This window comes from Saccopteryx bilineata, chromosome 5 (assembly GCF_036850765.1).
Source record: "Saccopteryx bilineata isolate mSacBil1 chromosome 5, mSacBil1_pri_phased_curated, whole genome shotgun sequence".
Lineage (NCBI taxonomy): Eukaryota > Metazoa > Chordata > Mammalia > Chiroptera > Emballonuridae > Saccopteryx > Saccopteryx bilineata.
Window position 1 is genome coordinate 31,595,423 of NC_089494.1, and position 23,512 is coordinate 31,618,934.

Sequence of the window (23,512 nt, forward strand, 5' to 3'; positions counted from 1 at the left end):
ATGTGATCTATCCTAGAAAATGTTCCATGTGCACTTGAAAAGAATGTATATTCTGCTGTTTGGAGGTAAAATACTTTGAAGATATCAGTTAAATCCATCTGATCCAGTGTGTCTTTTTTTTTTTTATATAGAGACAGAGAGACAGTCAAAGAGAGGGACAGAGAGGGACAGACAGACAGGAAGGGAGAGAGATGAGAAGCATCAATTCTTTGTTGTGGCTCCTTAGTTATTCATTGATTGCTTTCTCATATGTGCCTTGACTAGGGTGCTACAGCAGAATGAGTGACCCTTTGCTCAAACCAGCGACCTTGGGCTCAGGCGAAGCCAGCAACCTTTGGGCTCAAGCCAGCGACCATGGGGTCATGATCTCACACTCAAGCCAACGATCCCATGCTCAAGCTAGTGAGCCTACACTCAAGCCAGATGAGCCCTCGCTCAAGCCAGTGACCTTAGGGTTTCAAACCTGGGTCCTCTGTGTCCCAGTCCTACTCTCTATCTACTGCATCACCACCTGGTCAGGCTCCAGTGTGTCATTTTAGGTAGCTATTTCCTTGTTGATTTTCTGTTTAGAAAATCTATTTATTGATGTTATTAGGGTGGTAAAATCCCTTACCATAACTGTATTACTGTCTATCTCACCCTGTATGTCTATCAAGATTTGTTCTACATGTTTAGGTGTGCCTATGTTGGGGGCATAAATATTTGTAAGGGTTATATCTTCCTGTTGAATTGATCCCTTTATCATCTTATAATGACCTCCTTTTTGTCTCCTACTATAGCTTTCATTTAAAAGACTATTTGGTCAGATACACTTATTGCTACCTCCAGCTTTTATTGGGGTTTTTTTTTTTTCATTTCCATTTCCATGAAGTATCTTATTCCATCCTTTTACTTTTAGTCTTTGTGTATCTTTTGTTCTGAGTTGGGTCTCTTGTAAACAGCATATATATATGAATCTTATTTTCTTTTTCTTCCTTTTTTTTTTTTTTTTTTTTTTTAGCAAGAGAGCCAGAGACAAAGAGGGGGGAAAAACAGGGACAGATAGACAAGAAAGGAGAGAGATGAGAGGTATCAATTCTTTGTTGCTGCATCTTAGTTGTTCATTGTTTCCTTTTTCATATGTGCCTTGACCGAGGTGGGGGGCTCCAGCCAAGCCAGTGACACCTATCTTAAGCCAGCAACCTTGGGGTCATGTCTATGATCCCACACTCAAGCAGGCTACCCCATGCTCAAGCCAGATGAGCCTGCGCTCAAGCTGGTGACCTTGGGGTTTTGAGCCTGAGTCCTCAGCATCCCAGACTGACACTCTATCCACTGCACCACTGCCTAGTCAGGCAAGTCTTGTTTTCTTATTCATTCAGCTACTCTATATCTCTTGGTTGGAGCATTTAGCATTTATATCAAAAGTGATTATTGATAGGTACAGTTATTGCCATTTTAGTCTTTTAATTATGTTCCTTGGTTTAATTTTTCCTTTTTCTTCTTGTTAAAGAAGACCCTTTAACATTTCTTGTAATACCAGTTAACGGTAACAAAATCTTTTAGATTTTTCTTGTCTGGGAAGCTCTGTATTTCTCCTTCAATTTTAAATAATAGCTTTTCTGGGTAAAGCAGTCGTCTGTAGGTTCTCACCTTTCATCATTTTGAATATTTCATGCCAATCCTTTTTGACCTAAAGAGAAACAGCTGACCATCTTATGGGAGCTCATTTACAGGTAACTGTTTTTCTCTTGCTGTTTTTAAGATTCTCTCTTTACCTTTAACCTTTTCCACTTTAACTATGATGTGTCATGCTGTGGGCCTCTTTGGGTTCATCTTCTTTGGGATGCTCTGTGCTTCCTGAACTTGTGTGTTTTGTTTTGTTTTGTTTTCACCAGGTTAGAGAAGTCTTCAGTTATTTCTTTAAATAGATTCTTGATCCCTTGCTCTCTCTCTTCTTCTGGTACTACTATGATATGGATGTTGTTATGATTCATGTGGTTCTAAAGGTCCCTTGAACTATCCTCATTTTTTAAAAGTCTTTTTTCTTTTTGCTACTTTGGGTGTTTTGTGCTACCTTGTCTTCCAAATTGCTGATTCAATCCTCTGCTTAATCCAACCTACTTTTTATTTCAAATATAGTATTATTCATTTCTGAATGATTTTTTTACCTTATGGTTTTTATGTCCTTTTTTGTTTGCTAGCTCTTTGTTGAAGTTCTCACTAAATTCCTTGAGTATCTGTATAATCATTTTTTTTTACTCTAAATCTGATAAATTGCTTGCCTACATTTCATCTAGCTCTTTTTCTGGAGATTTCTCCTGTTCTTTCATTTGGGGCATATTTCTTAGTCTCCTTATTTTTTGTTTGTTTTTATGTATTCAGTAGATGGGCTATGACTCCCAGTCTTGGTAAGATGGTTTCATGTAGCAGGTGTCCTGTGGGATCCAGTGGTGCACTCTCCTTGATCACCTGAAGTGGGAGCTACAAGAATATCCCTTGTGCCTGACCAGGCAGTGGCGCAGTGGATAGAGCATCAGACTGGGACACAGAGGACCCAGGTTTGAGACCCCAAGGTTGCCAGCTTGAGTGCGAGCTCATCTGGTTTGACCAAGGCTCACCAGCTTGAGCCTAATGTCACTGGCTCAATCAAGCAAGGGTTCACTCAGTCTGCTGTAACCCCCCAGTTAAGGCACATATGAGAACTCAGTCAATGAACAACTAAGGAACCGCAGCAAAGAATTGATGTTTCTCATCTCTCTCCCTTCCTGTCTGTCTGTCCCTATCTGTTGCTCTCTCTGACTCTCTCTGTCTCTCCCACAAGGAAAAAAAAAAGAATATCCCTTGTGTGAATTATGTGAGCCTTCTTGCTGTAATTGAGTCTCGATTTATATTGTCGTATGGGTGTGTGAAGTTGACCCTCAGGCTGGCTGACTGTGAGGATTGACCTCAACAACCATGTGCAAGCTGCTGTCTAGCTGCTAACCACATGAAGCAGAATTCACCTCAGTGAGATCTGGTGAGATCTCCCTTTGGCTATACTGCTTGTGAAACTAATTGGATCCTGCTTTGATATTGTCTGAAACTGACCCCTGGGCCTCTTGAGAAGGACTCTACTGCAGGTCAATGTCAAATACTCCCTGTGACTGACCCTGGGCAACGTGTTTGAAGCTACAAAGTGATCCACTTTTTGTGGTTGCCTCTGCTGGGCCTGGGTGTGTGAGTGAAAAATCAAGCTGCATACCAAGGCTGGCTTTTACCAACACCAGGCCAAGGGCACTAGGTCAGCTAAAGTCCGTATCACCATGAGATCTACCTCCACCTACCTCCACTTGCCAGCTGAAAGAGCCTCTGGTGATACTCCTCCAGTTGCATGAAGTTGGTTTTCAGTGAGTCACTAGGTAGGGACCAGTGGTGTTGATCATATCATTACAGGTTCAAACTCGGTGCCTGTGTTGAATCTGAGGCCATTCAGCAAATGTCCTGGGGTATACCAAGTCTAGCTGTTATCCACTGGGTTCTTGCACACTTCTGTGTGGGACAAGGTCTCAAGGAGTTATCCAGGTGAGGCCAGCAGAGTTTATCAGGCCCAAACAGACCAAAATTTGACTACATGAGGAGAGAGATCTACACTGGTTGGGTATACAAGTGAAACTGGCCCCCATGCTACAGCCACACAACTCAGTCTGTTTTAAATTCTACCCAGACCTTAGCAGGGTGGAGCCACCAGGAGTTGTGGTGGTAAAGCCACCAGGAGTGCAGAGAGTGGGACTTGTGGCTCTCCCATGAGGATAAGGCCCAAGTCAGATTTATGGGAAAGTGAGAAGAATAGTCCCTGTCCCAAAGCCATACAACTCTGTCACTGACACCCCCTGATTCTGTCCAGACCTCTACACCCCAGCTCAGGCAAGGTGCAATCTCCACAAGGTGGAACAATAGGGAGTCCAGAAGATGGGTTATTGCATTCCCCCAGGCTGATGCCATAAGGAGAAAAGTGTTCCAACCAGGAATGATGGAGTATGTGTTGTGGGAAAGGAACTTAGCTCAGGGATCCTGGCAGCTGTTCCTTCAGATCTCTCCCCAGAGTCACAAACCCCAGTTTCTCCTCTTGTGACTCTAATCTGCTCTACTTTCCCTCTGCCAAAGCCCAGTGTGAGTAGCTATAAATGAGAATTTATATGTTGGCTTTTTAAGACTATGCTTATTTCTGCCTGAGTGACACAATTCTGCTAATTTTCACAGCCAGATGTTATGTGGGTGCCTCAGCTCAACTCTGGTCATCTGGGCTGGGGAGCCTGGTTTGAGGTTGAGAGCCCCCTTTTCTCAGGAGGAACTTTTTTGCTGCTGAGATATCCTTCCAGAATTTCAGCTGCTTCCCATAAGAGTGGGCCAGTCCTTCGATGTCTCTGCCCTCCCTACCATTATCAAAATGGTTTCTTCTGTAAATTCTTGGTTATAAGACTTCTCTTCAGCTAGTTTAGTTGCTTATACAGGTAAATTGCTCTATATTTTAGCTGTAATTCCAGTTTGGCCCTGGGAGGAGGTAAGTGTAACACCCAGCTACTCCATTGCCATCTTAGTTCCCTCACAATTTTTCTTTCTTATGATAAGAACTTTTATGTAGAAAAAGTCCTTCCTTGTGTGTGACTTTTTGTGCTAATATTTTCTTTGTGGAGGAAAGAACATAAAATTGTTGTTTGTGTGACCTTTTGATGAAATAGAGACCTCTAACTTATCTGTCAATAAGTCCTCCTCTGTCTCCATACATATGATTTTTAAGTTGATTGAGCCTTAAAACACAGAAACTTTTCTTAAGGTGTTTTGCTTAATATGTGCTAGTGTATGACTAACATCCTCCTAGATTAAGGTTCAACTGGAGTTCAGAATTGACCTATAGAACCTCTTGTTTTTCAAGATTTTATATCCTTATAGTACTTCGTTCTGCTTGACTCATGTCAATTATTCAGAAAAACCTAAGTGAGAAACCATCTAATAGGACTTCAAAATCTACATCTGCTTTGGAGAGAAACTAAAGGAAGCAAATTCACTTTTGGTAATAGAAAAAGATGATCAGTTTCTCTAAGTGATATTGAACATACTGTGATCATTATGAATTTCAGTAGACGCAATTCTGATTCCTCTTTATTTTTCCTTAAAATAGAGCATGTGCAAAAATCCACACCACTTACTCAATGGGAGTGAAGTAATGACATGGATAAGTCAAAGCAACCAATAACCAAAGCATCAAATGATATTTGGCTTTGATATGTATTTTGGTTTTCTAAGTTTCAGGGACCCCACAGAACTTCAAATAATTTAAGGACATATCTAGACTCAGAAAAAAGTAAACAAATATTTAGTTTCCCCATATTTAACTTCTATTTGATTCCTTTTTGCTTTCCAGTTCATGCTAGGAGTAGAAAACATCCTTCTCAGGCTAATTTGGTCCTAATAGACATAGCCTTTTCCCCATAAATATTTGGTTTTCCCTACTCTGAGTAATTAGGCAAAGTCTACTTAGGTCAAATCTACTAGGTTAAAAGAGAAACGCTGTCTATCTGTCTATTGTATTTGCTTATGATATCAAAAGATTGTGTTGACTGACATTTCTATAACTGAATTGACAAGTTGTTTTGATAATGAATTTAGTGTTTTGCTTTTCAAAGCCTTTCCTAGCAGCTAAACCAGCTAAAGGTGTGGAGACAGGAAACAGTAACCTCAAACCTCTTTCCCTCACAACTCCTCCTTGACAACAGACAATATGAAGAGTCAGATTGGAGGTGAGAAGTTACTTATCTGCTTCTTATGAGCAAGGCAGTAAGAGCTAAAAGATTTCCCACAGATAATCTGTGAATCTTGTGCTATAGTTGACTTATATAAAACTGAATATTGCTTGTGCTTCCATGAGAATGGAGTGGGGGAGGAAGCTTGATTACAACAAAAAAGCTTTCCATTTCTGCCTGTTGTAAGACGGTCAGTACTATATTAATAACCAAGTCAACTCTCTGCACAGAAATGGATAACCAACTGTAAGGTGTGGCTCCAAGTACCAGAGAAGGAATGCTGACCCTGAAAGAACCCTCTTCACCAGTTTAGTTAATGCTTAGATTTCAAAACAAGATAAAGCCTAAAATGTAAGGTAGAAAACATGTTGATATAAATTAGTAATTATGACCTACATATATAGGACTACAAAGCATGTTCCCCTACTTTATCTCAGATGAACTTTATATTAACATGTGACGTAAATAGGCAAAGTATTCATCTTTATGGCCATCTTATAGGTGAGAAAACTGAGGTCAATTCAATCAAGTGACTTGCCCAATGTTGTAGGACAAGTAAATGACCCTTAGGACTTGGCTCATGCCTCATGACTTTTTTTTTTTTAATTTTATTTTTTTAATGGGGCGACATCAATAAATCAGGTTACATATATTCAAAGATCAACAAGTCCAGGTTATCTTGTCTTTCAATTATGTTGCATACCCATCACCCAAAGTCAGATTGTCCTCTGTCACCTTCTATCTAGTTTTTTTTGTGCCCCTCCCCCTCCCCCTTTCCCTCTCCCTTTCCCCCCTCTCCCCGTAACCACCACACTCTTATCAATGTCTCTTAGTTTCACTTTTATGTCCCACCTACGTATGGAATAATGCAGTTCCTGGTTTTTTCTGATTTACTTATTTCACTTCGTATAATGTTATCAAGATCCCACCATTTTGCTGTAAATGATCCGATGTCATCATTTCTTATGGCTGAGTAGTATTCCATAGTGTATATGTGCCACATCTTCTTTATACAATCGTCTATTGACGGGCTTTTTGGTTGTTTCCATGTCCTGGCCACTGTGAACAATGCTGCAATGAACAGCCTCATGACTTTTAATCTATTGTTCTTTTCTCTCTGCCAGGTTGCATCAAAATGTCAACACAATATCAGTGATTGATTTTAGATCCTCTCAAAGTTGGACTTGATAATCGGATGTTACTACATGTCTGCAGTAAGCGTTAAGGAGGGGAATACTATTGAGCAAGGCAGTAAATAGAGTGGGGAAAGTCAGGACCAAGATAAATTTCATTTTCTTCACCATTGTGCTGGAGTCCCATGCTGCAAAAAGTACTCAGCTAGAAAGAAAGCTGGAGATAATCTAAGTCAACCCTTTGTTTTATAAAAGAGGCAACTGAAAATAAATGAAGTAAGTAACATTTTAAGCAACGTCACACAAATAGTGAAAAAGCCAAGGATGGATGTATGTATGTATGTATGTATGTAGTTACGATTCTAAGAGTAATATTTTAAATCATTCATGAATAGAAAATCAACTTTGTCATTCTTCAAAATTGACATCCCCATTTTCACAAGGAGTAGATTTCATGGCCATATTTAGACAAAGCATGTCTATAAACATTCTGTGCCTCTAGCATGCATACACAAAACATTTTGCTCATCATTTCAAAGACTTACTGAAGATCATAGATGGATCCCAGATAAGGCCTGCAGATAATACGATCACAATGAAATGTCTCTTATAAATTATTTCAGATCCACAACCAATAATTATACCATAGCAGCTCTTCCATTTTAGCTTGCCCAAGTATGCAAAAGGGTTTAAACATTAGTCAATACATAAAATCACCCTTCAGTCTGTACCTCATTGGGGAAATTCTTAACTTCATGATCTTTGTAAACTGCATTTTTTGTCATGTTTAGTTTACCATGTTTTGTATTTCTTTTTCTCTATCATAACACTACAGAGACATAAAATTCCTATAGAGGCTGATGAACCAGAGTAGAGTAGGCAGCACTCAATACTGAAATTTGCATTAAGAAGTTAAGGGAACAGTAGAAATAATGTAATAGATATTTAATTAGCAATGTGACTTCCCTTCAGAACCTCTTATGGATTTTATTGGGTTCCATCTCTACATATCCCAATCAGAGTTTCTTTTGCAGTTTAAAAATCAGGTTGGAAAACTGTAATCACGTTATTTTTTTTTCCTTTTTTTAGTTCTGACATAACAGAATTTAACAAGTTTGGCAGGAACCAAAGCAAATGAAAGGCTTTCTATTTTCAATCATCTTGCATTATGATGTTTGTGAAGGTGACACTGGTTTCCCTGGCACAGAACATCTCTCTCCTGACCACAGAGCTGGTAAAGTTACCATAACCTCTTTCTGAGTATATTTCTTGCTCAGGCCCAGCATACTCTTCAACATGTGGCCATCTGACTACTTTCTCCTTTTCAATCTCCCTAAGAAGGAGGCTGCCCCATAGGACAGTCGGGGTCTGTCTGCTCAGGAACATGTGGACAAACTGCTTTCTGGAAGTAAAGGGAGACTTGGGCATCTATGGCTGTGTTAACTTTAGATTTGGCCTTTTATAGACATGAGAAAGAGTACAAAACATTCATCAGACTACAGCATCTTTCACCATTCTCTTTGAGCTACTAGAAAGATAAAATCAGAGCTATGAATGACTTGCCACACTTAGAATGGCTCTAGGCTCTCTAAAATTTATGTTAAAATAAAAAGTAATGCTGATTATATTTTCAAAATAACTCTGTGGTCTAGTTTTCTGTTGACTATCATCCTGAGACTCTCTCATTTTCACAAAAAATAGAGATTTTAAAAGGCTTTGAAAAAAATCATAGTATACATACATATATGTTGTCTCATTCAGGATACTAGCAGAAAACAAATGGCACACTCAAAATTTAGAAGCAGGAGGAGGGTTTTACATATAAAAGGACTGTTTGAAAAGGTGTGGAACCATAAGGCGTAGTGCTAGAAGCTGTAGCTCATAGTAGCAGAGTTATTATCACCTTTAGGTCTAAAGGGGCAAGGAGAGAGTAAGGTTACCAAAAACAAATGAAAAGACAATTGTGTAGAAGAGGCCATGACAGAAGCAACAACTTCTATCAAGAGGTCAAGCAACCAGCTACGACTGTGTATGTACAACTATCAGCTACATCAAGCACATTAACTCTTGTGTGTGTGTGTGTGTGTGTGTGTGTGTGTGTGTGTATGTGTGTGTGTGTGTGTGTGTGTGTGTGTCAGAGACAGAGGGATAGATAGGGACAGACAGACAGGATGAGAGAGAGATGAGAAGCACCAATTCTTCATTGTGGCTCCTTAGCTGTTCACTGATTGCTTTCTCATATGTGCCTTGACCAGGGAGCTACAACAGAGTGAGTGACCCTTTGCTCAAGCCAGCAACTCTGTGCTTAAGGTAGTAAGCCCACACTCAAGCCAGATGAGCCTGCGCTCAAGCTGGTGATTTCGGGTTTCAAACCTCAGTCTTCTGCATCCCAGTCCAATGCTCTATCCACTGCACCATTGTCTGGTCAGGTAAGCACATTAACTTTTATCAATAGAAAGTGTGATTCTTAAATAAAATCTAGAGAAATCTTAGTTCAAACAAGTACAAATGAGTAAAGGTAACAATAGAACTAGAAGCCTAATTAATAAATTTACTAAACAAGCTGCTATTGGTCACCACTAGTCTAAGCTCCACATTTAACCCTGATCTGTGCTTCTATACATGCAAGCACGGTAGTATAGAGCAGTGAGGACCAGTGAAAATAGGAGAATTATTTTAGGGACTACTAAAGCAGAAATCACCCTGAATGTAAACAAATTTGATTAAGATAATTAGGTCTATAATCTTCATACAACAGCAAGGTGGTTAACTCTTTTGCAGATCAGCTCAAAATTTCTGGTGGACTGATCCGTGGATGGGTAGTTGAAAAACACTGGAATACAGTTCCTTTGTTCTTATAAATGAAACACTAATTTGAAAACATATATGCACCCCCATGTTAACTGCAGCATTATTTAGATAAGATAAAAAAGCAACCTAAGTGTAAACTGATAGATGAATGGAATATTACTCAGCCATGAAGAAGAATGAGAACTGGCCATTTGTGGCAACATGGATGGACTCAAATAGTATTGTGTTAAATGAAATACGTCAGACAGAGAAAGACAGTGAAAAATATGATTTCACTTATATGTGGAATCTAACAAAACAAATGAACAAACAAAACAAAAACAGATTCATAGATACAGAGAACAAACAGATGGTTGTCAGCGGAGAGGGCGGTGGGGGGGATGAGTAGAAAAAATGAAGACAATTAAGAGGTACAAACTTGCAGTTATAAAATAAATAATTCATAGATGTAACATAGCATAGGAAATATAGTCAATAATATTATAATAAATTTGCGGGGTGACAGATGATTACTAAACATTGTGGTGATCACTTAGTAAGGTAAATAAGTGTCAAATCATTACATTGTACACCTGAAACTAATGTAATGTATGTCAACTATAATTTAAAGCAGAGGTCCCTAAACTTTTTACACAGGGGGTCAGTTCACTCTCCCTCAGACCATTGGAGGGCCAGACTATAAAAAAAACTATGAACAAATCCCTATGCACACTGCACATATCTTATTTTAAAGTAAAAAAACAAAATGGGAACAAATACAATATTTAAAATAAAGAACAAGTAAATTTAAATTAACAAACTGACCAGTATTTTAATGGGAACTATGGGCCTGCTTTTGGCTAATGAGATGGTCAGTGTCTGGTTCCATATTTGTTACTGCTAGCTGTAACAAGTGATATGACGCGCTTCTGGAGCCCTGACGCATGCATCCCGCGTCCCCGGAAGTAGTACTGTACATGAGCGATGCTGCACTTTGCAGCGCCAGCACATACAGTACTCTCACTGACCACCAATAAAAGAGATGCCCTTTCCGGAAGTACAGCAGGGGCCAGATAAATGGCCTCAGGGGGCCACATGCGGCCCACAGGCTGTAGTTTGGGGACCCCCGGTTTAAAGTATTTATGCTACATGAAACTGTCAGAAAGTAACTCAAAGGTCAAATAGTTCAACAGCAAAAAGTCCCATCTGAGCACCTAGACCTAAGTCATTAATTCTTAAAAGAGAAAAATATTATCAAAATGATCGATAAGTACTTTCTGAAAATAATTTTTGATGTGTCAGAAAATTGTTTTGTCGTATTCTAACTTCTGCCTTGTTAATGAATGTATAACAAAGTCATACATTCATTCAGCAAATAAATATGGCAATTGGACATAATGTACTAGGTTCCTGGGAGATGGAAACATTTAAAAGATGCAGCATTTTCTTTCCAGGAGAAATCCTAAGGCAGGTACACAATTAGGTACATTCCAAAGCCATGTATGGTGCATGAGCTTTATAGAGATTCACTGAAAGTCACATGAAAGAGGCCAGATGTCACGATTCTGGAGGGAGGGCGTGCGTGCGCACACAGGCTGGCCTTTAACTTAGCCATGAAGTCTAGAGTAAATTTAGACAAGCTAAAATAAAGGAAAGGACTTCTAGTGTAAGAGTTTACTGGAGACTAGCAGAACATCCCATTTATTTAACAGGGAAGTAGGTGAAGATGGCTGATAATAATCATGGAGAGCTTTCAATGCCAATAAAATGCAAATGGATTTTTCTAGAAAAGCAGGAGAGACACTGAAGACATCTGAATTAAGAACAGGATGGTAAGTGCTAGTTTGAGGTGTTAGCACATCAGTGCAGACTGCAATGACACGTGAAACGAGGTGAGCACAGAGGCTTCCCATGGAAGCTGTTGTAATAGTGTTTATATGAGCTCATAGGCTCTGAGCTACAGAGGTCGCAACTGGGATGGGAAAGATGGACAAGTCATTGGTGCTTGGGTTGTGCTCAGTGATGGTGAACAGGAGTCAAAAGTGACACAGATGTCATGGGCTGGGTGAGAGCAAAAGTGGTGATATTTGTTGACAAAATTAAGTAAATGAAGAGAGAAAATTTGGATAAAAAGCTATTGGGTTCAGTTTTATGTGTGTTGGGTTTAAGTGGCAGGCAAAGCATCTTAAAGAAAAGGTTCAGGAGTTAGATATATCAAGCTAGAGTTCAAGAAAGTCAGAGATAGATATGCACATTAGGGTGTTATTTGTATGATATTAGGATGACAGTTAACATTAACCTGCTTAAAATCATTGTAATCCATCCCTACCACTCAGAGACACTGCCCAGCAATGCAGGGTGTGAGCAGACTAGGACTGAAACTTTCTAAATGCAAAGCAATTTAATCTTGGATGCAATGTGATCCAGACCCTACCATTCAAAGGTCTGCAATTGTCCTCTTAGATTTTAGTGACAGAAAGACAATCTAGAAAGACAGACACCATGACAGAGCACCCTAATGTTTTTTTTAAGTTATTTTTTAACTTTTTTTTTATTTATTCATTTTAGAGAGGAGAGAGAGAGAGAAATGGGGGAGGAGCAGGAAGCATCAACTCCCATATATATGTGCCTTGACCAGACAAGTACAGGGGTTTGAATCGGTGACCTCAGCATTCCAAGTCGACGCTTTATCCACTGTACCACCACAGGTCAGGCCCAGAGCACCTTAACTTATATGAAAGAGGTTCCCTTACCCAAAGTCACCAAACTACTTCCAAAAATCAAGTTTTATTACCCTAGAAGGATGCCTCTAGTCCAAATAGTAAGTAACCAGGGTTTTATAGCTTTCTACATAAGTAGCATAACAGTAATTCAACTAACAGATTAAAAGAAATCTCACAGGTATCAAGGGACCTCCTATATTATTAATATTTTATTTTTAAATGTATATTTTAATCCAATAACAAAATTTAGGAACCATATTTTCCTCCTGAGACATCATCATTCTGAGCCCTCATTCAAAACAACTCTTAAAAAAGATGAGAGTACATTTATCCTATTTGTTTCAGTCTCCCTAAATCTTCTACTTCTGAAGAACCTTCTCAGGACCACCTTGGTACATACAGAATCTTCTAGGTAAAAGTCATGGCTTGGAAGTTTGATAATAATTGCTATGTTGGACCTCAACATTACATAGGAAAACAAGGGAGAGATCATAAGTGCATCTACAAAGGAGAGGTACAAAGGGGTGGGTGGTTGAGTTGCCTTGTTAGAGCTGATAAAAGCCAGAATTTTTATTCCACTAAAGAGGCAATTTTAAGCCAGAAATAGACCTGAGATGTCTTCAAGTCCAACCCCTTCATATATCAGATGAGAAAACGAAGGCAGAAAAAGCTGTTCCACAGTGTGACAGACTATAACTCCTAATCACATCTTCTACCTTGAAAAAAATGGTAGCTTTAGCTTTTGAGTTCAGAAAAAGAAAGGTAAAAAGAATATTAGATATGGCCTTTCCAAAGCCAAGGGCAAGGAGCCACATCCTTGTTCCAAAAAACACAAGGAAATGCTGAGATTAACTTTCCTGACTGGAAAATGGAACCCTGCCCGTGATGTTGGGCAGGATTGCTCTGAACCTTGTGATCCTGTTATTTCAGCCATAAGCTGGGGCCACGCCCAGCCATAGCATGCATTTTTGAAGGTTCAGGCAAATTTAAAGTACCCATGGGCTTCAAAGTCAAGGTATATATTACCCAGTGGCTTTTTGCTGATAAAAGTTTAACACAGTAACTTGTTCTGAGGAATTATGTAAACATAGTCTTTGACATTACGTTTGTCAGCACAAAATCACTCATCTCACCTCGCTTCTTCCTAACACATCTCTGCCTCTATAAATCTCCTTTCTTCTTCCCTATTCTTCTTAGATATTTGTCTTCCTTTCTATAATCTCCTACGCTCCAAATCATCTCCCTCCTCATCTTCTGGACAAAACTGCCTTCATTATCCTTTTTCCCTTCCATCTCCTCCTGCTTTCTTTCTGAATTGCCAGCCCTCTTTCCCCTATAACCTGCAATATCACACACACACACACACACACACACACACACACACACACACACACACAAGACCAGCATTTGGTTCCTTCTAGATGTCAAATATAATCAAGTCTTTCAGTCTGCACATTTATTATATACCTGCTATGTACAAAAATACCATGCTAAGCATTAAAGGTGATAAACGTTCCTAATTGTCTTCACTTTAGTAATTTCCTGTCCTTTGTCTTAATACTTTGAAGTCTTATCTCCCTTCCCAACACAGCCTGAACTCAAAAGTCACAGGTGGTCTCCTTTTAGCCAAATCAGTGGCCTTCCCAAATTACACTTCCCCTTCCATTATCTAATTAATGCTGTTAACCAATGTTTGTTTCTTTGTTTAATTCTTTTTTTTTTTTTTACTATAATGATACTTCATTAGCCTTATTCCCCTTGCCTCTCCAAATATATTTTGTCCTTCACTACCCATCATTCTCTTCGGCTGACTCCTCACCAGAACTATTTTTCTTCTTACCCAGTCTCTATATCTTCAGTCTGTACTGGATATTTTTCTGACAACTCAAGCCTTTACTTCAAATTGAACATGTCTGAAGCTAAACACTATTTTTCTCCAAAACTCAGTTTCTCAACATTTTGATCTCAGGTGGTTGTACCACCAACCTCTGATAAGCCAAAAACCCTAGCATCATTTGTGATCCTTCCCTCTCTTTTGTCTTCATCCTACAGTAGGTTCTAAATTCTGGGGTTTCTACTGTCAAAAAATCTCTCATAATAATTGCTTCTTTCTAGCCCCAAATTTACAACCTAAATCCTAATCTACTACCTTCTTCTTGGTAAAGCGACAGAGTGTTATAACATAATCTCCTTGATATTAGTCTCCAAAACCATACTTATTCTAGATCATTCTGCTTCCAAAAATGTTCAGCTTCTTCACAATGCCTTGGAAATGAATTGTGAACTTATGGGATCAATATTCAATCCTTTGTTTCACCTGATTCTATCCTATCTTTCCAGGTCGACAAACATTCAGACTAGATATCAGTTCCAAGAACATAAAACAATATTTCTGGTTTGATTTCCCTATTTGTATTGTGTCTCCTTTCTCAAGCAAAATAGCATCAATAAGACATGAACCCTGGAGAATGAGTGATTTATTCACCTACCAGCTGTGTGACCACAGGCAGCTGCTATATCTGCTGTGGGCTTCAGTTTCCCTATCTATAAAATGAGGATAATCATAGAAAGTACCTCTCAGGATTTAAGGGATGAATAAATTATTTAATACTGGGAAAGCCAGGTAGAACAGTGCTTGGCACATTATGAGTGCAAATTAAATGTTACTACTAATTACTATTAATAACATAATCTATTTAAAGCCTTTTGGCTTTAAATTCCCAACCTTTCATTAAGACTTACCAATCTATATTTATCTTACCAGAGTATTTATTGTATGCTTCCTCATTTTAGTATTAATTCACTTTCTCTTTCAACAAATATTTGTGGAACACCTATAATGTTCCCAGCATTGTTCACAGTACTTAGGTTATAAGGATGAATAAGACATGATCCTGCCCAAAAAAGCTCACAGTCACAGTGGAGAAAACAGATGTCAACATATAATAACAATAACAAGTTTGGACTCTGAGAAGAAAAAAAATCCCTCATTTTTCCATTTGAGGCCCTAGAGAAGGCTTCTTCAGTTTAAAAGTATAGAGGACACCCCAGATTACAAGAATAATATATGCAAAGCAATTAAGACATCAAATGGCATAGTGAAGTAGGGGACTGCTAAGTGTTATTTATGTTTCCAGCTGTTATGTCCTCTTAAATATAGTCTTCCGAACTAGATCATAATGTCCATGAAAGCAGAGAGAACTTGATTAATTACACAAGGAGTTCTTGTGGGCTAATTAAGTCTTTAAATTTATTTTCCTCTTTTTATATCCCCTCAGATCCCAATACTGATTAAAATATAGGAGAGGATTAATAAATATTTGTTAGATTGAGTTACGTTCTCATTGAAATGCCTCTTACAAGTTTATAATGAAGGCTGAATACCCAGAGAAAGCTTCTCCAAGAAGGTGAATCTTGCACTAAGGACATGAACTGAAAGCCAGGCAGGATTTGGATGGGTTGAAAGGAAGAAGAAGGATAATCCAAGAGGAAAATATTATCAGGAAGATAACATATGCAGAATGCAGGTATGTGAGACAGTGAAGAAAGCTGCAATATTGGGGCTTAAGATCTTATATTAGAGTAAGAAAGGAGATAAATTGGATAAGTAAGATAAGTCCATCCTAAACGCATCCAAAATTGCCAGGAAACATTACAGCATCATCTTTCTATAAGCATCTTCTAGGAACCATCAACACAACTTCCTTTTCTATACATTGAGAGATATCTAAGTTTCCTGCCATCTCTAAATGTCTGTAGTTCAACAATTCAATGATGCTTCTGCATATAACTGTTTTCCACAAAATAAGAAAGAGTTAATAAAGTATCATTATCATAGTCTTAAATGAAAAACAATTTCTAAAAAGAGTTCACAATACTCATTTTTACTTCCTTGAAGCTCAAAGTGGGGTTTTGTATCTATCACAAAACCTAGAATAGCACGTAGAAGATGTTAATAAACACATGATGGAGCACTTGAAGGGAGACCTGTCTTACTAAAGCATCAGAAGGAACAAGCACTTTAGAACACATATACCCAGTACTTCCAAGACCTATCACTTACTAACACCCTGTTTTAGCCCCCAAAGGAGCGTCATGGTATAAGGAAACAGTCTCCTCCTATGCGCCCATTCTCGCCCACCTTCTATGGGATAGTCTGTGGCTCAGAAATGAAACCCTCCTAGGCTCAACATTCTTAAAGCTGATCTTAAACTATGTACCCTGATTATTAGTAGAGCTCAGAATCAAGGAAAGTCATCAAGTCACCTGGAAGCTGCAAATACAGCCACAGGGATATTCTGACCCTTCATTTTGTGTCAAGTATCTCTCAGCAATAAAAAGCACAACCCTCTACCTTTTTAGCAATTAAAAAAAAAAAAGACAGACACCCACCTAAGTTCTTTACAGGAAATCTATGTCACTCTTAAAATGTAAGAGATTTCGATAACTTAGATTTTTGTGGGAATGAACGGGTGATGAATAGTAACTACTGCTATAATCAATACATCACCTTCCGGATTGTGAGCCAACAAAGTGACACAGATACCTCAGAAAGGGGCTCACGATTAGATCAGAGGTCAGAGCAAAAACAGTAAGTGGGTGACTCTGACAACACCATCAGGAACCATTAACCTAGTTACCTTGGCAGCCAGAGTTCCCAAGATAACAGAGATGTGATGAATGAAAAGATGATGGTCATGGTGATACAGAAATAAAGTTGCAGTTCAAAGTTAAGTAGGAAGTTCTCCACCATCATGCATATTCTCCAGCAATGAAAACATAAGCACATTTAGCCTGCATGGTGACACACACAGACTAAATTAAGATGCCTGTGAAATTAGCATTGAAATACAAAGGCCAGAGAAGTCTCAAGTCTGTTTCTCACATCCTCTAATGAGCAACTGGGTAGCAGTTGATCCTATTCTCTCTTCTAGAGTCATCAAAATGGGAGTGAGGAGCAAGAAGTTAGACACGTGCTTTCCAACCTCCTCTCAATTGTGCCTGCGTTAACTTTCCTCTAGGTTTAGAAACCAATTCTCATGCAACAATTCTCAGACTGAAAGCTCTGGGTACATTTTTTGATGACAACAGCACATCACTGACCAAAAACGTCAAAGAAATCACCATTGAGACACATATTCCTTAACACAGCTTAGAAAACTAGAGACCCCTTCAGTCAGTTACAAAGCCACCGGATGTCATTTTTCTTTCCTGAAGTTCAGCAAAACGATCTACTGAGAAGAAAAATTCTGTGAAGTTCCATAAAGAACAAACTTCTTGAAAAAAAAAAAAAAAAAAAGGCAAGCAAAAATTTAATCAAGATAAAAAGAAGGAAAGAAAGATTTTATCCTTTTCAATGACCTGCTATGAAATAGCTGTGTTTTGATTTTTGGTCAAGAAAGTCTGCAATGAATTGGGTAGCCTTATCAATGCCTATACTAGTTAATACGGCGATGTTGTTCTAAAGATGAGGAACCACAAACAGAACTTGCTTCTGGGATATTGGTGGCATAAAATTTTTTATTTTGTAAATGTCAGCTCACTGCATGCAGGAAATACTTGGAGGAAGATATGCACATGTAATAAAAACCAAATGGCAGTCAAGGAGTCTCTACCCTCATGATAATAGAATAAAAGCATTAAAAAGGAGGACGGTCTATCTCTAAAGAATGAGAGACAGTGAGAGCCCCTCCCCACCCAGAGTAAAGGTTTGAATGTGAGAGCTTCAAATTTGAGGTCACAGATTTGTTTCTATTTCTAATCTATCTGTGAAAATAAGTCATTTTATTTCCTGATATTGATATTTTTTAACAGCCCTTGCTGTAAAAGTCCTTTCTAGATGGTTTAAATAAATAAAGAGTAACATCTTATTGTAGGATATGGCAGTGGAGTAAAACAAAATTCTTACGCAAGGTCTATACTTTTGAAAAGTCTGTCAAATTTTACTTGAAATGACAAAAGCACCTAATCAAGTTTTTAACAGTCAGAGAAACTGGCTATAGTGTATTGAATGCCATGTGGATCCAGCCATCTGCGGATTACATTGCATTTTTGATTGCTCATCTTTTTGCCTTACTTTCCCAAGTCCAGTCTCAGAACAACACTTTCCTGTGTGGTAAATTACTTCCTTCTGTGAACAACTACCTCAGAGGGGTCATTTACTGACCTAAAAATAAAGTTTAGTTACCTTGCTTTGCTGATTATTTAAATGATTAAATGCCATTTTTCTGCCTCCTGAGCCTCTCTTAGAAAAAGAAACGCTGAGGGAAATGCAGAAGTCTGGGAGAATCTATCCTGTTCAAACCGGCCGTGTTGACAGTTTATTTCTTAAGGTTTGGGAGAAGTGAAAATAAATGCTCTCATGAAAAAATGAAGTTGTTGCCCTGATTTCGCCTTTCTACTGAATAATGAGCTTGCTGAAAAGTGACCACTACTAGCTGCAAATCTGTGAACAATGTCATGTACTATGGGTGCACACCTTCCATCACCAATCAAAAGTCAGGTCGCTTTCAAGGGCCTGCCATTCTAAGTTGAACTTCATGTTCCAAAAATCCAAAAGAATCCTCTGTTGTAGATCTCAATTGCACAATTACCCAAATCTGGTAGAAAACATGTAACTTTAATAAAAGAATTGTCTAAGTGAAGGTTTCCTTACCCTAAGTCATGCTTCTTTAATTTAGCCATAAAGATCTTCTGAGTGCCACTAAAGTCATGCAAAACCAGGCTTGGTTTAACCTTCTTAGAATAATTATTTTAAGTTATGCTGTAGGCCAATGAGTTAGCATTATTAAATTAGTAAAAAAAAAAAAGAACTATTCATCCATTCCTTATATATACACACATACACAGACATGCATGCGCACACACCTCAACACAGATCTATCAATAGTCTCTCCCAATTCTAAGGAGGACAATTACATTCTGACCAGAGAATTTTCTTATCTTTCTAATATCTCCATAGAGAGTAAACATGAAGACACAAAGAGCACATGCAAGGTTCTGCACCATGGATTAAAATGGATCATACATTTGTGTCTGTTGTCATTGTGTTTTCTCATAAGTTTTCTTACTGGATTTCAAAATAACCCCTTTCCTACTACATTAGATGATCATTCAGCATCACATATGAAAAGTTATTAGGAGGGTGATTTGGTGTTTGAAAGTAGATGTATCTTAAAGTCGAAAACAACATTTGTGTGTGTGTGAACCCTTAGACTGGTTTTTTAGTTACACCCCTTTCAACAGGTGTTCTAAAGAAAAAAATATAAAGCTTTGAGTCTTACAAAAAATATCTTCAAAGGGCAGTGAATAAACTGATGACAGATGGTTGTCCGCAAGCACATCAGAAAAGTATTTCATGTACAATTATTAATTTTAGTTTTTTGTCAGAGCGAAGTTTCTCTTTCCTTTCTACCTATTCATTACTGTCTAATAAATTTAAAATTTTTTAATTTTAAAGAGCCTTTAAAAATGGAGCTTAAAAACATTTTAAAAAAATAAATGTAAAGATAAGTTTTAAATGAATTTAGTAGTTCTAAATGCTTGGTACTAAACACTGGGCAAAACCTCTCTCATCACCAGCTCATGTCTTTCATTATATGAACACCTTTTATAAATGTGCACAATTTCTCAATGTTCTCACTGGCACATCAGACAATGAAATATATGAATATATATGTAACTATGTACGTGTATAAGGTGAGGAAACTGTACCCTTTGGAAAGCATGCACCTGGTGCTTGAGAACAACAAATAATGCAGTCTTCCCACACCGAAACAAATGAGAAAGAAAATTGCAGATACTGGCTTTTCAATGTATCTTCAAAGGAAAGAACAACTATATTTAAACATGACCATTGACTCTAATCAGCCCAAGTTTTGAGCCAAGCAGAACTCTTTTCTTACTCTGAGAACAACTTGAATAAACACCTTACTCCAGCCCACCAAAGCAACAAGTTTGTTCTGTTTGGAATTGCGATTTTTCTAAAGATGATTTCACCTTGGATGTACCTGGAGCTATGAAATTATAAACCTCATCATGTTAGGTGGGATAACATAATGGTCAAGAGCACAGGCGCTAGCACCAAACCCTGGTTCCAACAAGTACCTGCGTATCCTTGGGCAAATTAGCATTCTTACTCCTCCATCTCTTCATTTGAAATGAGATTTTGTAATAGTGTTAGGTATATCATTTGGGAACTTAAAGTATTTTAGTCTAAGGAAACGGATTTCAGCCAATTATTTTTTTAATAATTTTTTATTATTTGTATTATGCCAGTTTCTGTGATGACTTCAGAATTAGTTTTAGCACTCATTCAATTCTGGTAGACATGGTAACTACAAGTAGCACTTACCTTGCTGGCCAGCACTGAGTGCACTAAGCATTTTACATAGATTACTTCATTTTACCCTCACAATGATCTTGAGATAAGGTTATTGTCATACCCATTTTGCACATAAGGAAACTGAGGCTTAGAGAATTTAAACACTAGCCTAAGCTTAGTTAGTAAGAAGTGGATCTGCGATATGAACCCAGGCAGTCTTATTCGAGAACTTTCAGAACCAAACTGCTAATAGTAGTTTTCTTAAATTATATGTGTGTGTGTGTGTGTGTGTATTGACATATATATACGTAATAGGACATTTTCAACTAATAGCTAAATGAAAATTTTAATTCCAAAAGATGTTCATTAAAATATATAATGTAGTCTGAGAATTAGTGAGCTTCTAAACAATAGGTTGCCATTTTTATAGCAAAACAACACTTTAAAACCACCCAAATTTCACAAGTTGCTTGAAAATTTAAAATGAACCAAGCCAAACAAAGAACTCAAAAGTAAAACGCAGAGGAAGAAAGAAGTCAAAAAATTATTTACCTGTGACTTGAATTGAGGGGAAGAGGGTGAGAGCTAGGAGCAGCCTGAAAATCATTGTGCCAGTGGTGGGTCAGGGCTGCAGCCCCTCCTCCCCGAGGAGCCCAGAGCGCGAGGTGGACTGAAGACTCACTTGCCAAGGCCTGAGCGTCTCCGTCATCCACGGCCGACTCTGACTTACCTCCTCAGGGCACATGATCAAACCACATGTTCTCAAACCACAAGGCATCATTTCGTACAGGATATTACTTTGTTTTGATGACTTTAGACTTTTCTTTTAAAGTTGGCTTTTTCTTGTCACTGAAAAGTCAGTTACTGCATAATGGACTCATGAGAATAGAGTCTGGTGTCAGAGCTGTGAGCCAAGGAGGAATTTAAGGGTAGACAAACATGGTATTCTAAAGGACAAATAAAGCCTCTCACAGAGGACAGATTTTCATAGGGTGAGGATAGAATGTGTCAAAAAGACAACAACAGAAATTATATTGAGGATTTGGGAAACATTGTATCAGTGTTGAAAGGAGAGATAAATTTTAGGAATTGAACTTTTGTGTTGGATATAGATAGCCGCATGGAGGACTTAACACACACTCCTTAGTTTATACCAAGCCTCCCCAGCTCACTTCGAGGAATTTCGAGAAACACACCCTACTTGTATCACCCGGCCCACTAAGAAGGGAAGGTTCCCTAGGCAACACGAGAGTCTAATAACATCACATGTCCTTAGGAGGACAATAAGGTGACCCCAAGCCCTTTGGTATAGGGTGCTCTCTATTCCCTCAAGGAATAATTCAATAATAAATGATAGACAGAAAAAGGAACTTCAGAGAGGCTCCCCGAGGCCAGTCAGCACGCCTCCAAGCCCTCTTCCGCTGGCCAGCCCTTCTGCATTTAGGGCCACTCCACTGATGCGGCCAACTCTGTTGTCATCTTCCAGCATCTGGCTCAGGACCTTGCACTTGATGGCTTTCTGAAAACCTTTACAGTCATTTTTTCTGCTTTCCTGAAAAATCTACACTTTATATGATTACTCTAGTTTCTTGGTTTGTATAACATGTGGGGATTCTTTTATAAAGATAATTTGTATCGCTTTCTATTCTGACTATGAAGTTAGACATATTTCATATAGAAAATTTTAAAAAGGATATATATTTTTTTCAACATTAGAAATAATCATTAGGCCCTGGCCAGTTGGCTCAGTGGTAGAGCGTCAACCCTGTGTGTAGATGTCCCAGGTTCGATTCCCAGTCAGGGCACACAGGAGAAGTGCCTATCTGCCTCTCCACCCCTCCCCCTCTCCTGTCTCTCTCTCTCTCTCTCTCTCTCTCTCTCTCTTCCCCTCTTGCAGCCATGGCTTGATTGGTTTGAGCACATCACCCTGGTGCTAAAAATAATTCAGGCACTAAAAATAATTTAGTTGTAAGCATGACCCTAGATGGGCAGAGCATCAATCCCAGATGGGTGTCACCACATAGATCCCAGTTGGGGGCACAAATGGGTGTCCGTCGCTCTATCGAACCCTCCTCTCACTTGGAAAAGAAGAAAAAAATAATCAGTAAAACAAACTCGCCCATAATCTTACCACCCTGATATGATCACTTTTAATATTCTGGTCCATTATCTTCCGTGCGTTTTTCCGTTAAGATTTTACATATTTAATGTCATGTTTTATTTATACTTTTCAACAGATATATAATCTTATATATGATAGCTTGAACTTTTTCCCAGGATATATAAGTATTCTTTATAAACATCATTTGTAATTGATGCATAATACTCTCTCTACCCTATAATCATATCATAAATTGTTTAAGAAACCCCTAGTATTGTTACCAATATTTTGCTCATTTAAAATGCTGCAGTGAATATCCTTGATGACCTGGCTATAAGTCCCTGTCTCCTAATCTGCTGATAAAAAGTATTTCCTTTCCTGATAGACCCCCTTTGTCCACATATCAATTTTCTCACAAACATAGTCTTTGTGACCCTTCTATACTGACACCATTTTCTGCCCTTTGATGGAATTTGTCCTTGAAAATCATTCACTTACACTTCTGAGCTAGAAGTAAATCCTGAAGTTATACTCCCAGTCCTAGAGAAGATTCACTTCTAGATTTTGATGCAGTATTCCTGGCTCTGACCCTTTATCCACTTAGGGGGAGGGCTATATTTTGCCCAGGGCCTGATGTCTTTTCCAGGGACAATTTAAAGAAAGCATAGTGCCGTTCTCTA

General features: G+C 38.4%; 1 protein-coding gene across 2 annotated transcripts in view; it reads right to left on the reverse strand.

Annotated features, from left to right (window-relative positions):
* CD28 (CD28 molecule) overlaps positions 1-23,512 on the reverse strand; it is an 85,554-nt gene that overhangs the window by 20,676 nt on the left and 41,366 nt on the right. The window contains exon 1 of one of the 2 annotated variants that reach the window (XM_066281082.1): positions 21,284-21,443. The exons of the other annotated variant lie outside the window; for it this stretch is intronic. Within the exon in view, the coding sequence (XP_066137179.1) occupies positions 21,284-21,338 (55 nt within the window). The 5' untranslated portion in view covers positions 21,339-21,443. Of the gene's footprint in view, positions 1-21,283; positions 21,444-23,512 lie in introns of those variants that run through there. 2 annotated transcript variants of the gene reach the window in all.